The sequence below is a fragment of the Betta splendens genome, chromosome 5 (assembly GCF_900634795.4).
Source record: "Betta splendens chromosome 5, fBetSpl5.4, whole genome shotgun sequence".
Classification (NCBI taxonomy): domain Eukaryota; kingdom Metazoa; phylum Chordata; class Actinopteri; order Anabantiformes; family Osphronemidae; genus Betta; species Betta splendens.
The window spans coordinates 12,350,457-12,368,780 of NC_040885.2; the positions used below are offsets into that span (position 1 = coordinate 12,350,457).

General features: G+C 43.5%; 2 protein-coding genes across 6 annotated transcripts; both read left to right on the forward strand.

Moving 5' to 3' along the window:
* The first annotated feature begins 16 nt into the window (after positions 1-16).
* On the forward strand, positions 17-10,396 carry LOC114855556 (protein polybromo-1-like). 4 transcript variants are annotated; one of them, XM_029150800.2, is made up of 30 exons: positions 17-168; positions 486-663; positions 784-881; positions 1,029-1,176; positions 1,368-1,514; positions 1,751-1,867; positions 2,062-2,130; positions 2,217-2,315; positions 2,385-2,470; positions 2,586-2,677; positions 2,768-2,984; positions 3,099-3,240; positions 3,516-3,601; positions 3,770-4,049; positions 4,146-4,251; positions 4,383-5,022; positions 5,130-5,347; positions 5,444-5,632; positions 5,770-5,927; positions 6,013-6,255; positions 6,705-6,850; positions 6,981-7,138; positions 7,213-7,396; positions 7,495-7,705; positions 7,793-7,991; positions 8,074-8,229; positions 8,889-9,050; positions 9,387-9,451; positions 9,679-9,892; positions 9,975-10,396. In XM_029150800.2, the coding sequence occupies exons 2-30, from the start codon at positions 523-525 to the stop codon at positions 10,136-10,138; spliced, it is 4,935 nt and encodes a 1,644-aa protein (XP_029006633.1). In that variant the 5' UTR covers positions 17-168; positions 486-522; the 3' UTR covers positions 10,139-10,396. The 4 variants fall into 4 exon arrangements, with proteins under 4 accessions (XP_029006633.1, XP_029006635.1, XP_029006636.1 ...); XM_029150802.2 differs by having other exon boundaries at positions 8,074-8,145; XM_029150803.2 differs by lacking the exon at positions 8,889-9,050.
* Positions 10,397-10,525: 129 nt separating this feature from the next.
* stau1 (staufen double-stranded RNA binding protein 1) lies at positions 10,526-16,441 on the forward strand. 2 transcript variants are annotated; one of them, XM_029150805.3, is made up of 15 exons: positions 10,526-10,685; positions 11,948-12,255; positions 12,400-12,521; positions 12,612-12,768; positions 12,891-13,047; positions 13,143-13,314; positions 13,399-13,494; positions 13,618-13,830; positions 13,915-14,058; positions 14,171-14,317; positions 14,401-14,476; positions 14,559-14,878; positions 14,971-15,093; positions 15,350-15,429; positions 15,678-16,441. In XM_029150805.3, the coding sequence occupies exons 2-15, from the start codon at positions 12,063-12,065 to the stop codon at positions 15,763-15,765; spliced, it is 2,088 nt and encodes a 695-aa protein (XP_029006638.1). In that variant the 5' UTR covers positions 10,526-10,685; positions 11,948-12,062; the 3' UTR covers positions 15,766-16,441. The 2 variants fall into 2 exon arrangements, with proteins under 2 accessions (XP_029006638.1, XP_029006639.1); XM_029150806.3 differs by having other exon boundaries at positions 12,894-13,047.
* The last annotated feature ends 1,883 nt before the right edge of the window (positions 16,442-18,324 follow it).

The following is an 18,324-nucleotide window of genomic DNA, read 5'->3' on the forward strand; positions in this document are numbered from 1 at the left end:
CTTCCCAGCCTGTAGGGGCAGCACTGTCAATGATGCCGCTTTACGTCCCTACCACCAAACGCAACACGACCTCCACTTCCGGGCAAGAGTTTTCAAACAACATTAGCTAGCCAGCTAGCTGCTACACATTTCTCTCAGGGAACTACGGCAAACTTTGCTGAGTTTTGGGTAATGCTTGTTTTGAATGTTTTGGTGTTTATTTGTTCTAGTCTCTGTTGGGTTTTTGTTTGAGTACTATTCACCTTGGCCGTGTTGTTAGGAAAGCGGTAAACCAGTCTGCACCACAAGCTAACAGCCGCTCGTCTGTTTGCTTTGTTTCATACATCTCAACGGTGCTGATGCTAATCGTCACTGTTGAAAATAGCTCTAGTTTTAGCTTGGCTGTGAATGGAGATAGAATATGCCTTTTATTTCCGTTAAACTTTAATTAACTGCGTGACTCATAGCAGAAACTAAAGTAAGATTAACCTTATTTTCTTTTGTAGCTAGCGGGCTAGCCTGTTGTTGTCAAACGAGCTAGCAATGTCGAGCTCCAAGAGGAGGAGAGCCACTTCACCCTCCAGTAGTGTGAGCGGAGGGGGAGACCTCGATGATACCTCCTCCTCTACTCCTGGAAGTGGCAGGAAAAGAAGAAAAACTTCCAATCTCCCCTCTGTGGACTTGGCAAGTACATTTTGTTAATAAACATAACAGCAGCTGGATGTGGTTGTGATCCAAACATCATCCCTCGCTCTCACTGTAAACGTGCTCACAGGGTTTGAGGGTTCGTGTTTATGTTTTCAGATTGCTGTCTGCCATGAGCTGTTCAACGCTGTCAGGGACCATAAGGATGAGCAGGGGAGGCAACTTTGTGATTTCTTTCAAAGGGTACCAAAGAGAAGGTACTATTAATCTGAGCTCTATGGTCATAGGGGGCTGAGAAGTAACTGTGCACATAGCATATTTAAGGTTTTAAGTTTTAATTGTGTGTGTTGCTGGACAAATTAAACAATGTAGTTTGTACCAACCTTTTGTTTTTGTATTTTCAGGAATTTGCCTGATTATTATGAAGTGGTGTCCCAACCAATTGATATGACAAAAATTCAGTATAAACTAAAGTCTGAAGATTATAATGATGTGGAGCAGCTTACTGCAGACTTCCAGCTCATGTTCAACAATGCCAAATCATACTACAAGGTAAGATGAAAGCAAGCAGAAGCAGAAGAAAGTCAATATAAAAGTTTAGTAATGTGATCTTCCTAAAATATATTGTATGCTTGTAATATAATGTATTTATTAAGTGGAATAGTGGAATTTTGTTATTTTGTGAGAGCACAGAGATTAAATGAGACATAATATTTGACTTTATATTATGTTCAACAATTCAGAGTAACAGTGAGGAGTATCAAGCAGCATGCAAGCTGTGGCAGGTGTATTTGCAAACAAAGAATGAGTTTGTGCAGCCTGGTGATGGAGAAGAGGATGATGAAGATAATGATGAAGTGGATAATCCTGGAATGTCAACCGAAGATGAGGTAAGCTCATTTCTTCATTGGAAGTATTGATTTAAATATCCCTGTTGAATTGATTGAACTTATATATTACCCAGATGTTACTAAAATGGCAACAATAGATATTTTTTACTGGATAAAAGAACTTGTAATGCATTAATTACATGATTTATTGTTGTTGTTTTTGTTATTATCATCTGTTGTTAAACCATTGACCATGTTCCTGCATATTGTTGATTTTTTGCATATGTGTTATTCAGACCTCAACTTGCAGTTTAAAAGAGTTGCTGGAGCAACTCTTGGAAGCTGTAGTGTCGCACACTGATCCCTCAGGGCATCTGGTCAGTGAACTGTTTCAGAAACTGCCTTCCAAAGTGGTAGGTTATTGTAACATCTCTTAATTGTTTCAGATCTTTGAAGGTCATTGTTAACAGTTCATAAACTGTATGACATAATAAGAAAGATTTACATAAAAAAATTTTGTTAAACACCGTTATTTTTATTTGGTTTCATTTAGCTTGTGTGCTGGCTTGTTCTGTATTTCCTCACTCATGTGCTTCTCTCTTCATAGCATTATCCTGACTACTATGCTATTATAAAGGAGCCAATCGATTTGAGAACAATTGCTCAAAGAATACAGGTAATTAAATATCATCTTGACTGTGGTCCCATTTTTCTTCCTAACATTCTGATTCCAGACAATGACTATATATATATTTTTTATAGATTGGACACTATAAAAGTGTTAATGCTATGGCCAAGGATATTGACCTGATGGCCAAAAATGCCAAAACATATAATGAACCAGGATCTCAGGTTTTTAAGGTAATTTCTTTTTTTTCTTCTATTATAACCTAATGTTCCATATTGTAACAGTTATTCTTTGTTTAATAGGATGCTAACACCATAAAGAAAGTATTCATTCAGCGGAAATCTGAACTTGAACATTCTGAACCCACTAAATCAAGTCTTCGAATCAGGTATTAAACAATGATCATTGCATTTTGTTTTTCTGATTTTTGGTTGGCATAAAAAGTAAGATTTCGTCAAAGTCTACATGTTTTATAGCTTGTGCCCTTTTCTGGTTTTCATCAGGAATCGCAGGTCTGGCCAGGGGGATCGGCTTTCTGGTGTCACTGTAGCTCTTCAGTATGGCTCAGAGAGTGAGGATGACCCTGTCCTCTCTGGTAACATTCAGTGGTTACACTGATTTCAATACAGACTTGTGTTTGTGTTGGGGGGAAAAAAATAATATTTTATATTTTATACGTTTGCAGGCTCTGTCTGTTATGATGAGGGGGAGTCTGAAGCTGAAAGTCAGAGTTCTAGTATGGAGATGAGCAACCCCATTTTCCAGCTGTATGAAGCTGTGAGGGGTGCAAGGAACAACCAGGGCCAGGTCTTTTCTGAACCTTTTCAGCAACTGCCTTCTCGAAGGGAATATCCTGATTATTATCAGCAGATCAAACAGCCAATCTCTCTGCATCAGATTAGGTAAGAACAGAGTATATCTAGTGAGTATGATGTCAACATTGTTCTAACTAGATGTGGCCAACAGCCTTTTCTCCCGAGGGACAATTGTCAAAGTTTTTGTATCTGTTTTTTAAGAACAAAGATGAAGAACGGAGACTATGAAAGTGTGGAACAGATTGAGGCCGATCTCAATCTGATGTTTGAGAATGCAAAGCGCTACAACATGCCTAACTCGAGCATTTACAAACGAGCCTTTAGGCTTCAGCAGATCATGCAGGTAGTGACTTCTGAATAATTCTTTATAAATTTGTGCTGGAAGATGTTTTTACTTTACAATTTAAAAAAGCCATGATTCAAAATAGATTTTTAATTATAGTTTAAATGTCCCATAAATTAAAAAAATGGCATTTATATATCAACCATATGTTATACATAAGATTGTTGCAACATAATACATTTCTGTATTTTAGACAAATACTTACTTGCCTTGAGTATTAATTAAACACCTCTTTGAAGAAGTATGCATGTAATGACTGTGCAATGTCTGTATAGGCTAAAAAAAGAGAACTTCTAAGGAGAGATGATGAAGATGGAGACAGTATTTTGTCATCTGATGCTGGAAGCATCAAGAGGAAAAGGTAAAACAGTCTCTAATTTTTTTTAAACTGGATATTTTGTATCTAGGTTAAATGTACCGTATCTTGTTTGTAGTAGTTGTAAAGTAACATGTAGCCCTCCTTGGAAGTAATTTGTGGGATAGTCTTGTCTTCCATGCTCGTTAATGTACATTTTATTCTTGATTTTAGCCACAAGAAAAACATAAAAAAGAACAGAATGAAAGCCCTGTATGCTGCAGTAACTGAGGCCAGGGAGGTGGGAACCAATAGACGTCTCTGTGACCTTTTCATGGTCAAACCATCCAAAAAGGACTACCCAGACTACTATAATGTCATCCTTGAGCCCATGGACCTGAAGACCATTGAGCAAAATGTTCGCAGTGAGCGCTATGCCACAGAAGAAGCACTCATGGAAGACATGAAGTTAATGTTCCGCAATGCTCGGCATTACAATGAGGAGGGATCTCAGGTTAGCAGTGCGAAAGATGACTGAGTTAAAATATTTATTAAAAAAATCTTCTCAAAAGCCAAACTTATTTCCTTGTCTAAACATTGGATTGTCTAGGTGTATAATGATTCTGATATACTTGAGAAGATTCTCAAGGACAAACGTAAGGAATTAGGGCCTCCACCCGAAGACGAGGATGTGGGATCTCCTAAACTCAAATTACGTAAGTTTGGCTATAACAGTGTTTTGCAACTGTATGCACTTTACTATTGTATTTACAATTTATTATTATATTCTGGTTTGTTATATATTTTGTCTTGATAATTATTTCATCATCTATTGTTCTATATGTAGGAAAGAGTGGTGTTTCTCCAAAGAAGTCCAAATACTTCACCCCTCTACAGCAGAGGCTAAATGAACTATACGATGTAGTGCGAAACTTCACTGATCGCCGGGGACGACGTTTGAGCACCATCTTCCTCCGTCTACCGTCTCGTGCTGAGTTGCCTGACTACTATGCTACCATCAAGAGACCCATCGATATGGAGCGTCTGCGAAGCCACATGGCAGCTGGTCGTTACCAAGACGTTGAAGCCCTGGTGGAGGATTTTGTACTCATGTTCAACAATGCCTGCATGTACAATGAGCCCGAGTCTCTGATTTATCGGGATGCTCTGGTGTTGCACCGGGTGCTGTTAGAGACGCGTAGGCAGCAGGAGGGAGGTGAGGACAACGGGCCTCCTGTGGTGGGGTCTCTGGTGAGAGAGCTGATCAGGAACCTCTACGTGTCCTTGATGGCTCACCAGGACGAAGAGGGAAGATGCTACAGTGACTCGCTGGCTGAGATTCCTGCTGTGGATCCCACTGCTCCTGAGAGGCCCCCACTTAATCTAGATGTCATCAGGATGAACTTGGAGCAAGGCCGCTACCGGAGACTTGATGTTTTCCAGGAACACATATTTGAAGTGCTGGAGAAGGCACGGAAACTGCACAGGTAAGTTCTTTTTTTGGATTTTCTTTAATAATTAGTACAATATACAATATAATGATAATACAAATAAAAACATTTTTTAAGCCTCATCCATGTCCTTTTCTTATCAGGACTGACTCAGAGATTTTTGAAGATGCAGTGGAGCTACAACAGTTTTTCATAAAGATCAGAGATGAGCTATGCAAGAATGGGGAAATTCTGCTATCCACTGCACTCAACTATACGCTAAAACACCTGCACAGTGACGTGGAGCAAGAAAAGCGTGAGAAAATCCCCCAAGAAATAGAAGAGGACAAGCAAAAGAAGGATGACGAAGAAAGAGGCAAAGGTATGTAACATTCACCCCTGGCATAATACACATTAGGCCCAAATGTCACTTTTTTTTTTAAATTTGTCTTCATTCGTCACTTTTTTTTTTGAAAAGATGAGAAACCCGAGGATTTGCCAGGACAATCATGGCAGTCGGACCAAGAAACGGAGCGAGTTTACAGTCAAGACTGCAGCTTTGAAAACAGCACTTACCATGTGGGGGACTTTGTTTATGTGGAGCCATCAGAGCCAAACCTAAAACCACACATTGTCAATATTGAACGTCTGTGGGAGGATGAAGCAGGTATCACACTCATGTCTGGAAAATCTTAACATTCCATACACCAATATAAATATTTAATGCTATTATCAGCACGTATTGGAGCTTAGTTACTGCTGTATTGAGTACTAGTAAACTTGAGCTTGTTCTTCTGTGTGAAGGTGAAAAGTGGCTCTATGGCTGCTGGTTCTACAGGCCTAGTGAAACCTTCCACCTGGCCACACGCAAATTTCTGGAAAAAGAGGTCTTCAAGAGTGACTACTACAACAAAGTGTCTGTCAGTAAAATCCTTGGTAAATGCGTGGTCATGTTTGTCAAGGTAGGATGCTCTTCATTAACAGAACCATAGCAATCTGGGTCAAGTTTGATACAGTCGTAACTTGTGACTTTTTTCTGTTTCTCAGGATTATTTCAAAATGCAACCGGAAGGCTATAAAGCTGAGGATGTATATGTCTGTGAGTCCCGGTATGCTGCCAGGAACAAGTCCTTCAAGAAGATTAAGATATGGGCAGTGCCTGCCAGCTCTGTGACACTGGTCCCACGCGAGGTTCCTTTGCCTGTTGTCCGTGTAGCGTCTATGTTTGCCAAGCCTGACCAGGACAGGCTGAACATTACCTATTCAATCAGTGGGAGTTTTGTGGACAAGGTAAAGCAACATTACAGTTTTCAGGGTTTGAGCATGTTGATATATTGATTACTTGTAATCTGTAAAGATAGGAATTTGTTCTGTAGAAGAAGTCTCCTTTTTTAGAAAGTGGGTCATTGCAATCTCAAAAGTCATATATAATGTGAGTGATACAGAATGTTAATATTGGCCTAGTTTTTGTCAGGACATGTGTCTCCTCTACTTGAGTGTAAAGTTAAAAATCAGGGGTAGTTTAAAAAAAGAGAAGCACATCTAGAGTACATTTTGTCACCAAGCAGAAGCATCATCAGTTTGCCTCAAACACAGGGGATTAATTAACCTACAGACTGGTGGCAGACATGTCTTGACAAAGAGCCTAACGGTAGCCAGGCTGTTAATTCCAGTAAAAAAGTCTGTTTGTCACAATATAAACAAACACCTGAGTCCTGTGTGTTTGTGTGTTCATTTAGGAGAGAGAGGATGTCCCTATGGAGGTGAGTGGAGCCGATCCCAGCTGCCAGTACTATGAACAGTTACGCTACAACAACATGTGGTACAAAGTGGGAGACTGTGTTTACATCCAGTCACATGGTCTGTCAAAGCCCAGGGTTGCCAGGTGTGTGAAATGATGTGTTTTAAAAGTGTGGTCAACCGTGTAAGATATATATATATATATGTATATATATATATAGATTTGGTGCTTTGTAGTTGTTTTTGTTAACTTGGCCCTTCTGACTGGACTGCAGGATAGAGAAGCTGTGGGTGCAGAACGGAACAACTTTATTCTTTGGACCCATCTTCATACCCCCTGAGGAAACGGAGCATGAGCCCACAAAGATGTTCTACAAGAGAGAAGTGTTTCTGAGCCACCTAGAGGAAACATTGCCCATGACCTGTGTCATAGGTACTGCATTGGTGCTTTGACCAACACTAACCTGTTTTTACAAGCACGTTTTAACCTCCCTGTGTCCTCTCCAGGTAAATGCATGGTTTCCTCCTTTAAGGACTTCATATCGTGCAGACCTACCGAGATTGCAGAAGATAACATCCTGCTGTGCGAGAGCCGCTACATTGACACAGAGAAGCAAGTGAAAAAGTTCAAGGGTCTGAAACGCTTCTCGTACTCCTCCAAAGTGGCCGAGGATGAAGTCTACTATTTCAGGTCAGTCATTAAAGCAGATTACTTATTTAGACCTAAATGTATTTGTTATTCTTTTAACCCTGTTTGTATTTTAATTTTTGTGCTGGTATTGTATCTAGAAAACTGATAGTGCCACAGAAGGAGGCCTCTCCCTTTTTGGACAAGAAGATAGCTGAACTTGAGGTCAAACTGGCGGATATGGAGGATGATGATGATATGGAAGACATGGATGACGATGACGACGCCGCAGAGACGCCCTCTATGCAACAGATGCAGATGCAAACCCCACTTTCAAGTGATATGGACATGATGCAATACACACCTTCTCAGGTGCTCTGGCCCCTCATGCCCCCATTGTATATCTGAATGATTCAGACAAATATACAACCCAACTGTATCATTGTGTTTTTCTCACAGTCCACTCCTAAAGTTAAGGGCTTATCGAAGAAGGAAGGGGCCAAGAGAAAGATCAACATGAGTGGCTACATCCTCTTCAGCAGTGAAATGCGAGCAGTCATCAAGGCACGGCACCCAGACTTCTCCTTCGGGGAGCTGAGTCGACTTGTGGGCACTGAGTGGAGAAATCTCGAGGCGTCTAAGAAAGCTGACTATGAAGGTGAGGAAAAAGGTGCAGTGTGGGTGGTAAAGTCCTTTTACTGTATACAGAAGCCACGAATCAATAATCATGTGCTTTGCAGAGCGTGCAGCCAAACTAGTGGAGCAACAAGAGCGTGAGAGACCTCCTCAGAAGCAAGCGTCCCCGAGAGCAGGTACCCCTGTAGGGGCACTGATGGGGGTGGTCCCTTCGCCTAGCACTATGGGAATGATAAACCAGACCATGACACCTGTGGCAGGTAACCCCTCTCAGAGACAGCGCGAGTGTTTGACAACAAGGCAGCAAGGAAATGAGGCTGGACTGTTTAAAGCTGTACTCATCCAATCTTCTAACCATTATAAATGTATTTATTTATTCATAAACCACATTCAGAAAGCTATGTTTTCCCTCTGTTGCTGGTTTGTCATTTTATTTTTAGTTTTTTGACTAGAACGCATGACCTTGGCTGCATGATTGATTTTAATGATGAAACATTCCATTTAACTTTCATTCTTGTTTTGCCTGCTAACATGTAAGGACATCATTTATGTTTACTGCCCCTTTTGCACAATGAGCCTTGACCAGTGATTGATTGACTTTCACACATGGATCACCAATACTACAAAGTACATTTACTGTATTGTCTACTGCATTGCATACTGTATGCATGCTTGTTTGTTCTGAAAGGTTTGAGCAAGCACAATACAAGTCAGTTTTTTTTGGTTCCTCAATTTTTACGAGATTTGTCTCAAAGTACGTTCAGACGACTTAATGAGAACAGCAACAAATAGTGTTTATGACTTAAGGCGCATGTGTGAAAGGGGTGGGTGTGTGCAATAGTGCATGTTATTTTAGAGTCAGCTGCATGTTACTTATGCATGGAATTGTTGTTGTCCTCTCCTCACCCTTTTCCCCAAGGCATGATGGGAGCTTACGGTTCACCTTACATGCCCATGCAGGGCCCTCACGAGGGTTTGCTGAGTGTGGCCCCAATGCCACCTCACCCTGCTGGGGGGGCCCACCTGCCTCCTCACCATCTCCAGCAAGGTTTGCTTGGGTATCCAGGCATGCCTCATCAGGGTAAGGGCCACTGTCCTAGCCACACTTGTTGGTCACACCCAGTCGTGTCTCATGCTGGAGGGGTTCACCTGGACCATAGGCTGCGTAGCCTCTACTCACCGAGCAGGCAAAGCCTTTCTCAAAATGCAGTCACAGAAGACATAGTCAACATTCACACATGTAATGCATGTTAAAATGAACAACATTTATTAACCTTTAACATTGACACTCAAAACTAACATTACTGTAATGTACAGCATCATTTAGTTCTGTTTAGTTCTTAAGATATATTCCCAGGATAGCTTGTGTTCTCCATCAGTCCTATATACACAGGAACTAAGAACTGTCATTTAACAGGTATGATGGGTGCTGGTATGAACGGCATGGCAGGAAGTCCTGCGCCAGGGAACTTTATGCAACAGGTGAGTCCCTGTCCAAAACTAAAATGGTTTATTCCCAGCCTAATTCACCTGCACACTGTTTGTGCCAATCATTTTCTCATTACATGCTTTCAACTTCTAGAGTACAAATTCAAGCCTAGTTACAATAGCTATTGAATGTACATATTTATGTTGCGTATAATACTTTTGGCATTATTTGGTATTCCGGGTATTGTCTAAAACGTGCTGCTTTGTTTTTAATATTTCAGCCTGGGATGTTCAGCCCAGGACAGCATGCGCCTCCTCCCTATCCTGGACAGGGCCAGATGGGCCAGCCCTCACACCTGCAACCCACCACGCCTATGTTTGTGGCTCCACCACCAAAGACCCAGCGAGTACTCCACTCGGAGGCCTACCTGAAGTACATTGAAGGGTTGAATTCAGAGTCCAGCACTGTCAGCAAGTGGGACCAAACGCTCAAAGGTGGTGTGTCTTACGTGAGGGTTTGAAAAAACATGGTGTGTTGGAAACGACTCTAATCAAGATCCCTTTGCATTGATAACAGCTCAGAGGCGCCACACTCACCTGACAAAGGAGCAGGAGAGCCGGCTCCCAGCCCACTGGCTGAAGAGCAAAGGAGCCCACACCACTATGGCGGATGCACTGTGGCGCCTGCGTGACCTGATGCTGAGAGACTCTCTGAACATGTGTCAGGCGTACAACCTGTAGGAAGCCCCAGCCACCGTAACCACAGCTCCCTCACTGCTATTACCTGCAACCTTTGATGTTTAGGGGGATTAGAGACCATAGAAGCAATATTTTACAGTGAATCATGATCGATTTTTATATTTATTAGCATTAACATGATAAGCTTTATAGTCACTTGTGCGTGCGTTTAGATTTTTTTACACCTTTGGGATCATTTGTGCTGTAAACCCGTGTTTTTTGGCGCGTTGACACTTGCATAATAAATTTCCACATACCTTGCTGCTCGTGTGTTTCTGCTCGTTCGTGCGCGGCGCCTGCGTCGCATCCCGTCGCTGCTGCTTTATTGTGGAAGTGCTTCCTCTGACAGTGTCACTTCCTGAAGAGAGTCAAGCTCGGGCCATTCTCTTTAGTGTTTGCCCTGTCTTCCCAATGTCCACCTCCTCACCGCCCTGGTTTTGATAGAAAACTACCATAGACTGACTATCGAAACTGGCCATTAACAAAGGAAATCTGCAGTTAATCACCGTGTCTTATGGAGTGACTAAAACAGGCCAGAAGGAACGACGAGGTGAGCTTTATTTTGGCATTGACTTGTCGAGGGTCCCGGTTAGCTAGCTAGCTAGCTAGCTAGCTGTTTCGCCGGCTGCTTTGAGACTTGCCGGGAAGAAATGTATAGTTATTTAATTATCTTAATTCCTGGTGCAGGTTAGTGGTGCCGACACGTGAGTGCGTTGTCCTAATGACGCATCCGATTTAAACGTTTAGCAAACTGTTAATGCTTTTTATCATTTTTCCTCTTGTAGCCAGTCAGGTAGCTAGTTAGCTAACGTGCTCCCCCAGGTGAACCGGCGGCCTGATGTTATTTACGTTTTAATTACAATAAAGTCCGAATAATAAACATTTTTCATAGATGGACCTATAATTATTACATATTCGAGCCCGGTACTGTAAGACACATTTTCAGGCGCTATATATTTGCAAGCTAAGCCGCTAGCTAGTTAGCTAGCCAGTTAATGCTGGTATAGTTAAACCCAGCCAATGATCAAGTAAACAGTTGATGAATTGATATGGATGACATTTAGTCGCACGAGGTGCATGTACAAGTCGGTGCATATGAGTTGAGTAGCACTGAATCGGAGCAGGCTCGGGCTTGACGGGCCCCTCCGCAGCCGGACCGACCGACGGCACACGGCGGCGGTGCGTCTGGGAGGAAAATCACCACGAACTTTCTGGATCCGCAGCGTCTGACAGCCGCTTTAAACGCTGGCAGGGAGACGGTGCACGCGAGGCGAACAGTGGAGGCATTGTTCTGCCGGCTAACGCCGGCTAACGCCAGCTAGCCCCAGCTAGCCCCGTCAGCACCTGACGCGCTGGCTTGTCCGTGTCGCCCACATCGCCGGGTCCCAACCAATAAACGGGGTTGTGTGTGTAGTGTTGACACAGGTCGCTGACGGACGATGCCCTGCGTGCTACACGAGCGTGCGGGGTGCGAATGCGGCGTTGCCATCTTGTGCAGGAGTCAGATGAATGAGTTACTGTAAACACTGTGAACACTGATGCAATGGAAGCGTTGCACGGAGGTTTAACTCTCACTGATCACGTTTTGTTGTACAGCTCACTACATTCTGACGTGTTTACAATAATATTTTGTTGCTTACTGAGTTTTGAACCTCCAGTCAAAAGCAGTAAACTGAATTATGGTCAGATGCTGCAAACGATCCTGGATGTGTTTTGCACCATGTCTGTGTTGGTGTCCTGTCACAATCCAACATGTGATTGAATGTGGCTTTTTTATATAGTTCTCTGTCTACCTTCTATCCGCTCCTCTAGGCAGAGCTTACTACTAGACCTCCTCGATCAACAGTTCCTTGCACTGTGGCTGCACTCGTTGCCGGATTGCAAATTTCGCATTTGGACCGCCACCGACTGAGCCTGACCTGCAGATATGTCCCAACTCCAGTTTCAATGTCCCTCCAGCCCCATGCCTGCCACCACTGCCCCGCTGCAGCTAGGGCAGCCACAGCCTGGTTACAGCATACCCTGTGCCGCGGGCACCCTGCCGTCGGAGAGCGCCAGCCAGCCCGTCAGGAGCTCGTCTCTGCCGGCAGGTTCAGCCACTCCTTATAACACCACCACAGGTCTGTTGAAGCGTGTCTTCAATGTCAGATTTGCTTATCAAGATGTACAGATCCAAGAATCTGCATTTATAATATCAGGTTATTCTCTTGTAAACTTAAAACCCTCGCATAGCGAGTTTATTGGATGTTTTTGTTTTGTCCTAGTATCTAACATGGCAAACCCTAAAGAGAAGACCCCCATGTGTTTGGTGAATGAGTTAGCCCGTTTTAACAAAATTCAGCCGGAATACAAGCTGCTGTGTGAGCAAGGACCGGCTCACTCCAAGGTACGCTGAAAGCAGCTTCTACCGCAGTGCCTAAGTTGTTTCTATTCGTTGCCTCGAGTTCATGGCAGCTGTTGCTTTTACCTGTTTCAGATTTTCTCTGTGAGGCTCACGCTGGGGGACCAGCACTGGGAGGCGGAGGGGACAAGCATCAAAAAAGCTCAGCATTCTGCTGCTGCTTCTGCCCTCGCCGAGACAGCACTTCCTAAGCCCATTGTGAGGACGCCCCGCATCACAGCCAAGAATCCAGGTGGGCTCATTGCGCTGGCTCCACCCGCTGCTCATGCTAGTTACTGCTTACCAGAAGAACACCTGCTCTTTTGTCATTTTGTTTTTCTCCTTCTTATTATTTTTTTGCTTTTTTTTTTGTAGCAGATGGTTTGATACAGATCATGGAGTTGAACGCACTATGTATGAGGCTCGGTAAAAAGCCTATGTATAAACCAGTCGACCCATATCCTGGGATGAGACCTCCTAATTTTAACTACAATGTTCGTGGTCCTGGGCCTTACCAGCGCTCTATGCAACAGTGAGTTCGCTTAATCTGAGAATCAGCCAAGTGAATAATTTATCCTTCATTTCTGTTGAATGTATAATTGTTGGATTTAACACCTTTGTGTCCAGGTACTACTATCCATTTCCTCCAGTGGGACCAGTTATATACCACATGGAGCTTTCAATTGGCAGCCAGCAGTTTCTAGGAAAGGGGCGTACGCGGCAGTTAGCTAAACTCGATGCCGCTGCCAAGGCCTTGAAAGTGCTTCAAAATGAGCCTATATTGCAGCAGTTGCCATTGGTGAGAAAAGAACGACTCTCTCATGCAAAAAAGACACAGATTACTGAATTAGTTTTATCTAATTTACAATCTTCCTGTTGACAGATGAATGGCGAGCCTGAGGAGGAGAACCTCAACAAATCAGAAATCAGTCAAGTGTTTGAAATTGCACTCAAACGTAACTTACCTGTTAACTTTGAGGTAAATTAAACTGACTTCATATATATATGAATTGTACTATAGGGTTCAGTCATGCATTGTTTATATTTGGCTGAGTTATTGGACATCAGAGCTTCTACATCCTAATTTCTATTAATGTTGCAGGTTTTAAAAGAAGAAGGTCCTCCACACATGAAGAGTTTCTTGGTGCGTGTGACCGTTGGTGAGTTCACGGGAGAGGGCGACGGAAAGAGTAAAAAAATTGCAAAGAAGCTGGCAGCGGCAGCGGTGCTGGGGGAGTTGAAGCGACTTCCACATATACCCAGTGTGGAAAAGACGCTGCCTCGCATCAAGAAGAAAACTAAATCCATCATTAAGGTAATTTAACGAGCGAGGACTGACTCAATCAATACAGACCTAAAGGCATTTCATTAAAAAATGATGGATGCGTCACACCAACAGCTACAGACCAGCCCGGAGTATGGTCAGGGAATGAATCCTATTAGCCGCCTGGCTCAGATCCAGCAGGCTAAGAAGGAGAAAGAGCCGGAGTACAGCATGGTGACAGAGAGAGGTCTGCCGCGGCGCAGAGAGTTTGTCATGCAGGTGAGTCGATGGGAAACGAGCGGCCGTCGTCGCATGGGACACTGTCATTGCTTCTTGATTTCTCGCACTTTAAGCTCTTTGATCCATGCATGCTGTGTGTTCTCCGACGCAGGTTACCGTTTGTGGCCAGTCTGCAGAGGGAATGGGGCCGAGCAAGAAGGTGGCCAAAAGGAACGCAGCAGAGAAAATGTTGGACCTCTTAGGATATAAAGTGCCTCAACCTCAGCCCCCTAAACCGGCACTCAAAACCGATGAAAAGGTTTGTGCAGGTTTTCTAACAATGCATGACAGATTCATGTGATTCTGTGTTAAATGCTCATGCACGTTTTTCCGTTATATTAGACCCCAGTGAAAAAACCTGGTGATGGGCGTAAAGTGACCTTCTTTGAGCCTGGTTCTGTAGAGGAGGTGGCATTGGGTAAGTTTTGCAGTTGTCATAGTATGTTTTATTAATTATTAGTTATTGCAATCATTTTCCCTACTGTGCCTCCACTTTGAAGGTCCGAAAGAGGAGGAGTTCCGCCTGCCTTACCTGAGCCACCAGCAGCTGCCTGCAGGTATCCTGCCCATGGTGCCTGAGGTGGCTCAAGCAGTCGGGGCCTGCCAAGGATCCCAGGTCAAGGACTTCAGTCGAGTCAATTCCAACCCAGGCAAGGCCACAATCACTGCCATGATTGCCAATGAACTGCTATATGCAGGCACATCCCAGACTGCTGAGACTATCTTAAAGAACAAAAGTAGCCTGAACCATCTGCCTAATGGACCCCTCACCAGGCCCTCAGAACAGCTTAGCTATCTTGCCTCTGCGCAGGGCCTGCAGGTAATGCTTACGTTCTGTCAAAGCCAAGCCGTTCATGACTTTGGATTCTGACTGAACATTATTAGAAAATGTGATTTTTTTTTTCCTTGCAGGTGGAATACAAAGATTTTCCCAAAAACAATAAGAATGAGTTTGTGTCACTAATCAACTGCTCGTCCCAGCCACCATTGATAAGTCACGGGATTGGGAAAGATGTAGAATCTTGTCATGATATGGTGAGCATTATGAACGCTACGCAGCACCAACTTTATGTCCTGATTACGGAACACTTTAGAATGTGAAGAGTGTTTGTGAGCAGCATACTGTATGCTGAGATACGCCCAGAACCCAGGTACCGTAAGGAAACGAGCATGGTGAATATGTGCATTCAATATGTGCATATGAATATATTGTCACTTCCTAGGTTAATACTAAAGGGATTTGCATGAATTTGACAAGTACTCTAACCTAAAGTGCTCTTCTCCTCCACAGGCTGCACTGAATATACTGAAGTTGCTCTCAGAGTTGGACCAGCAGTCAAATGAAAGGACAGGAAACGGACCAGTCTCTGGGTAAGATGGCAAATACTTTACAAATGACTCAACCCCCCCATCAATAATTGGGCTAATTTACCAGTGTAATTCATTTTGGGCACATACGAACCCGTTGTCTACATTTCCTGTCATGATGAGTGACCAGAGCTCATAGCTCCTCTGTGACAAAACAGCCCGCTGTACCCGCTTGTGTCTCAGAGCTCATATAAAACACTCGACCTCCCTCTCTATTGACCCCGACATTAACTGTGACTGTGGCTCCACAGGTGTGGCAAGCAGGAGCTGGACGGGGACTTGCACGTCAAACAGGCTAACTCAAGCACATTGGCACAGACCCTGGATGGCACCGTTTAGATGTTCAGGTTCGGTTGTCTGTAAAAGCACTAGAGAAAACTCCGACACTGTGTTCTGTCAGTTCATAAGGCTACAGGGATCTGCACAGTAGACTGTAAAGCATCACTGCTCATATTAATAGTTCCTGAATATTCACAGTTAAACAAGATTGATAGGAAAAGCTAGTTTATTCTCCTAGATGTTGTTTAATTGACTCATTTTGTTGCTTTGTAGAAGAAGCTGCACCCTAGTCAACGAGTTGGTGGTTTATTTGCCGAAGATGAAGCGATTAACTGTGAACCCTCGTTTTTGTTTCATGTAGGACTTGTTTCTTCTCTGTGGAACTCGTTTTTAAGTGTTTTATGTTTTATTCTCCGCTGACGTAGTTAATTTACGGATACCTTGTCGTGGCTCGGGCGTTGACTTTGTCTAGGGTGCAGCCGGCGAACCTCTGTTGATTTTCCTAGAGTGCTTTATATCAACAACCACCAATTAAGTGTTATCAACATTACCATGTAGGGCTGGGAAGAATCTGTTACTAAATGTAGCGTGTGGTGTAATGTGATGTTGTCTCTGCAGTGTGTGACAGGGACGTTCCCTGTTGCATCAGATCCCTTCTCCCCCTTATGTCGACCTCCAGTCTCTCTCCGCTCCCCATGGTAATTAAACCTATGTGCGCATATGCACAAAACATAAACACTCCGGTCTCTTGTTTTTTCTTCATCTGCTTATTGCACATTATAGAAAAATGACTTGTGTGGTATTTTAATAATGTTTGGTTGTTATGAAAGACATTAATCTTTTAATACATGTAGGTTTTAATATCGCAAACACTTTAACAATATTTTAATACAAAAATGACAGCAATTAATAATTATATTCATATGCAATGTTTAGTCATTTGCTTTTGTTTCTTAAATAACAATGAAAAATGCAAATGCTCTTATTCCCATTACGTAAACGTTTTCAGTTTATTTAAATGCTCAGGCTCATCTGGGACGCCGTGACTGAAGACGTTTTAGTGCATGCTCATATTCCGCCGCGGGGATCGACTCATTAGTCATAGCTTCTCCCTTGCATGAAAAGATTATTGGGCAGTGATTACGTTTTACTTGTCTTTGGAGATTAACCACACGATTGTGCACAACATTGTGAACATTGCATGTGCGCAGTGACATATTCCTAATCACGAGGTGGAGGGCGGAAACACTGTGTCTGGGGTGGGTGCTACTGAAAGCCTTTGAATGTCGACGCTTAATATAAAAATACATATATTTCATTTGTGAACTGTAAAATCACTACTTGTACAGAAACTAGTGAGGTGAAAACAACTAAAAATTGTTTGTTTTTTTTGCCCTTTTGACGTTTGTTGTTTACTTCTCACTCCATCTGTCCTTTGTGCAGTTAGGTCTGCGAAGCGACCTCCGAAGCAGATCACATTCCCATGGCAACAACCTGCAGGAAAACCGGCGGTGGAGATTAAAACTGTGAAAAGGCAGGAAAGAAAAAACGACAAACAAAAGATCTGTTTAAATAAGACATTTATTAATGGTGTTGGATAAAAGGCGTGCGGCTCGGATGAGCAGGGGTGGTCCATCACACAACACATCCTCATAGCTGCACGCTGTGGCAGTGTGATGGCCGCCTCCCTGCTTACAGACATTATGTTTATAGACATACCTTGTCTCGCAGCCGGACATACGGACACACTAGCACCTTCCCATCCAGCAACTCCTGAACCAGACGCTAGCTGACACTGTAAATCCAATAAGCAACACACGCCGCGGCTCGTTTACCTCCACTTCCTGCTTTTTTTCAGGCTGCTGATGCATGATGCCCATTTGTACTGTGCCGTATATGATGTCAGACCTTTGAAACGTACTATTGGTTCTGATTTATTTGAGAGGAGATGTCTCCTCTCTGCAGTTCGTCTGAACGGTGGAAGACGCCTTTACATACGCTGCCATGACTTACACGTGGCTCAGCGTGCGTTTCATCAACACCGTAAAAAGAGGACTCATAGGAACCGACTGGTTCTGTAAGTTCTGTTTCAGTATAATCAGATTTGTAGCTCTGACCTCTCTGTTCCTGATCGTTACTGTCCACACCATTGTTCTTTTTGCATGAATAAGCCCAGTAGCAGGAGCTTCATTAAATCCGAGCCCCTTTACATGTGCAGGCACACGTGAGCGAGGGCAGCTCGCTGCTTCGCCCACACGTACAGAGAGACTGTGGATGTGAACCAGAGTAAAAGCAACACACTTGTGGTTCTGTGCAGTAGATCTGCAACCTGTCCTGACTCACGGGCACCGTTGGGACGGCGCTCTGGAGGAGAAGCCCTAGAACTCTGATTTCTCCACCAGGTGCCAGTTGGTGCTCGGAAGCAGACCTGTGAAGCTTCAGCCGTGATTCATCCTACATCATCGGATGACGGTGATCTAAATAATCTGGCACCTTCTACTGCAGCAGCGCCTGCGTCCTCAGCCTGGAACCACGCCACAACCACGAGACACCAGCTCAGATCAGTGACAGCTGGAAAGACAAAGACATCACAGCAGTGGTTTTATTAGAGCTTCAAAT

Bases quoted from the DNA above. Each gene is read 5' to 3' on its own strand.
- stau1 (XM_029150805.3), top strand. From the start codon at position 12,063: ATGTCCCAACTCCAGTTTCAATGTCCCTCCAGCCCCATGCCTGCCACC. The intron at 13,315-13,398 runs GTGAGAAAAGAA...TCCTGTTGACAG, and splicing joins TATTGCAGCAGTTGCCATTG to ATGAATGGCGAGCCTGAGGA. The intron at 13,831-13,914 runs GTAATTTAACGA...TCACACCAACAG, and splicing joins AAACTAAATCCATCATTAAG to CTACAGACCAGCCCGGAGTA.
- LOC114855556 (XM_029150800.2), top strand. From the start codon at position 523: ATGTCGAGCTCCAAGAGGAGGAGAGCCACTTCACCCTCCAGTAGTGTG. The intron at 6,256-6,704 runs GTAAAGCAACAT...GTGTTCATTTAG, and splicing joins GTGGGAGTTTTGTGGACAAG to GAGAGAGAGGATGTCCCTAT. The intron at 7,992-8,073 runs GTGAGGAAAAAG...TGTGCTTTGCAG, and splicing joins TAAGAAAGCTGACTATGAAG to AGCGTGCAGCCAAACTAGTG.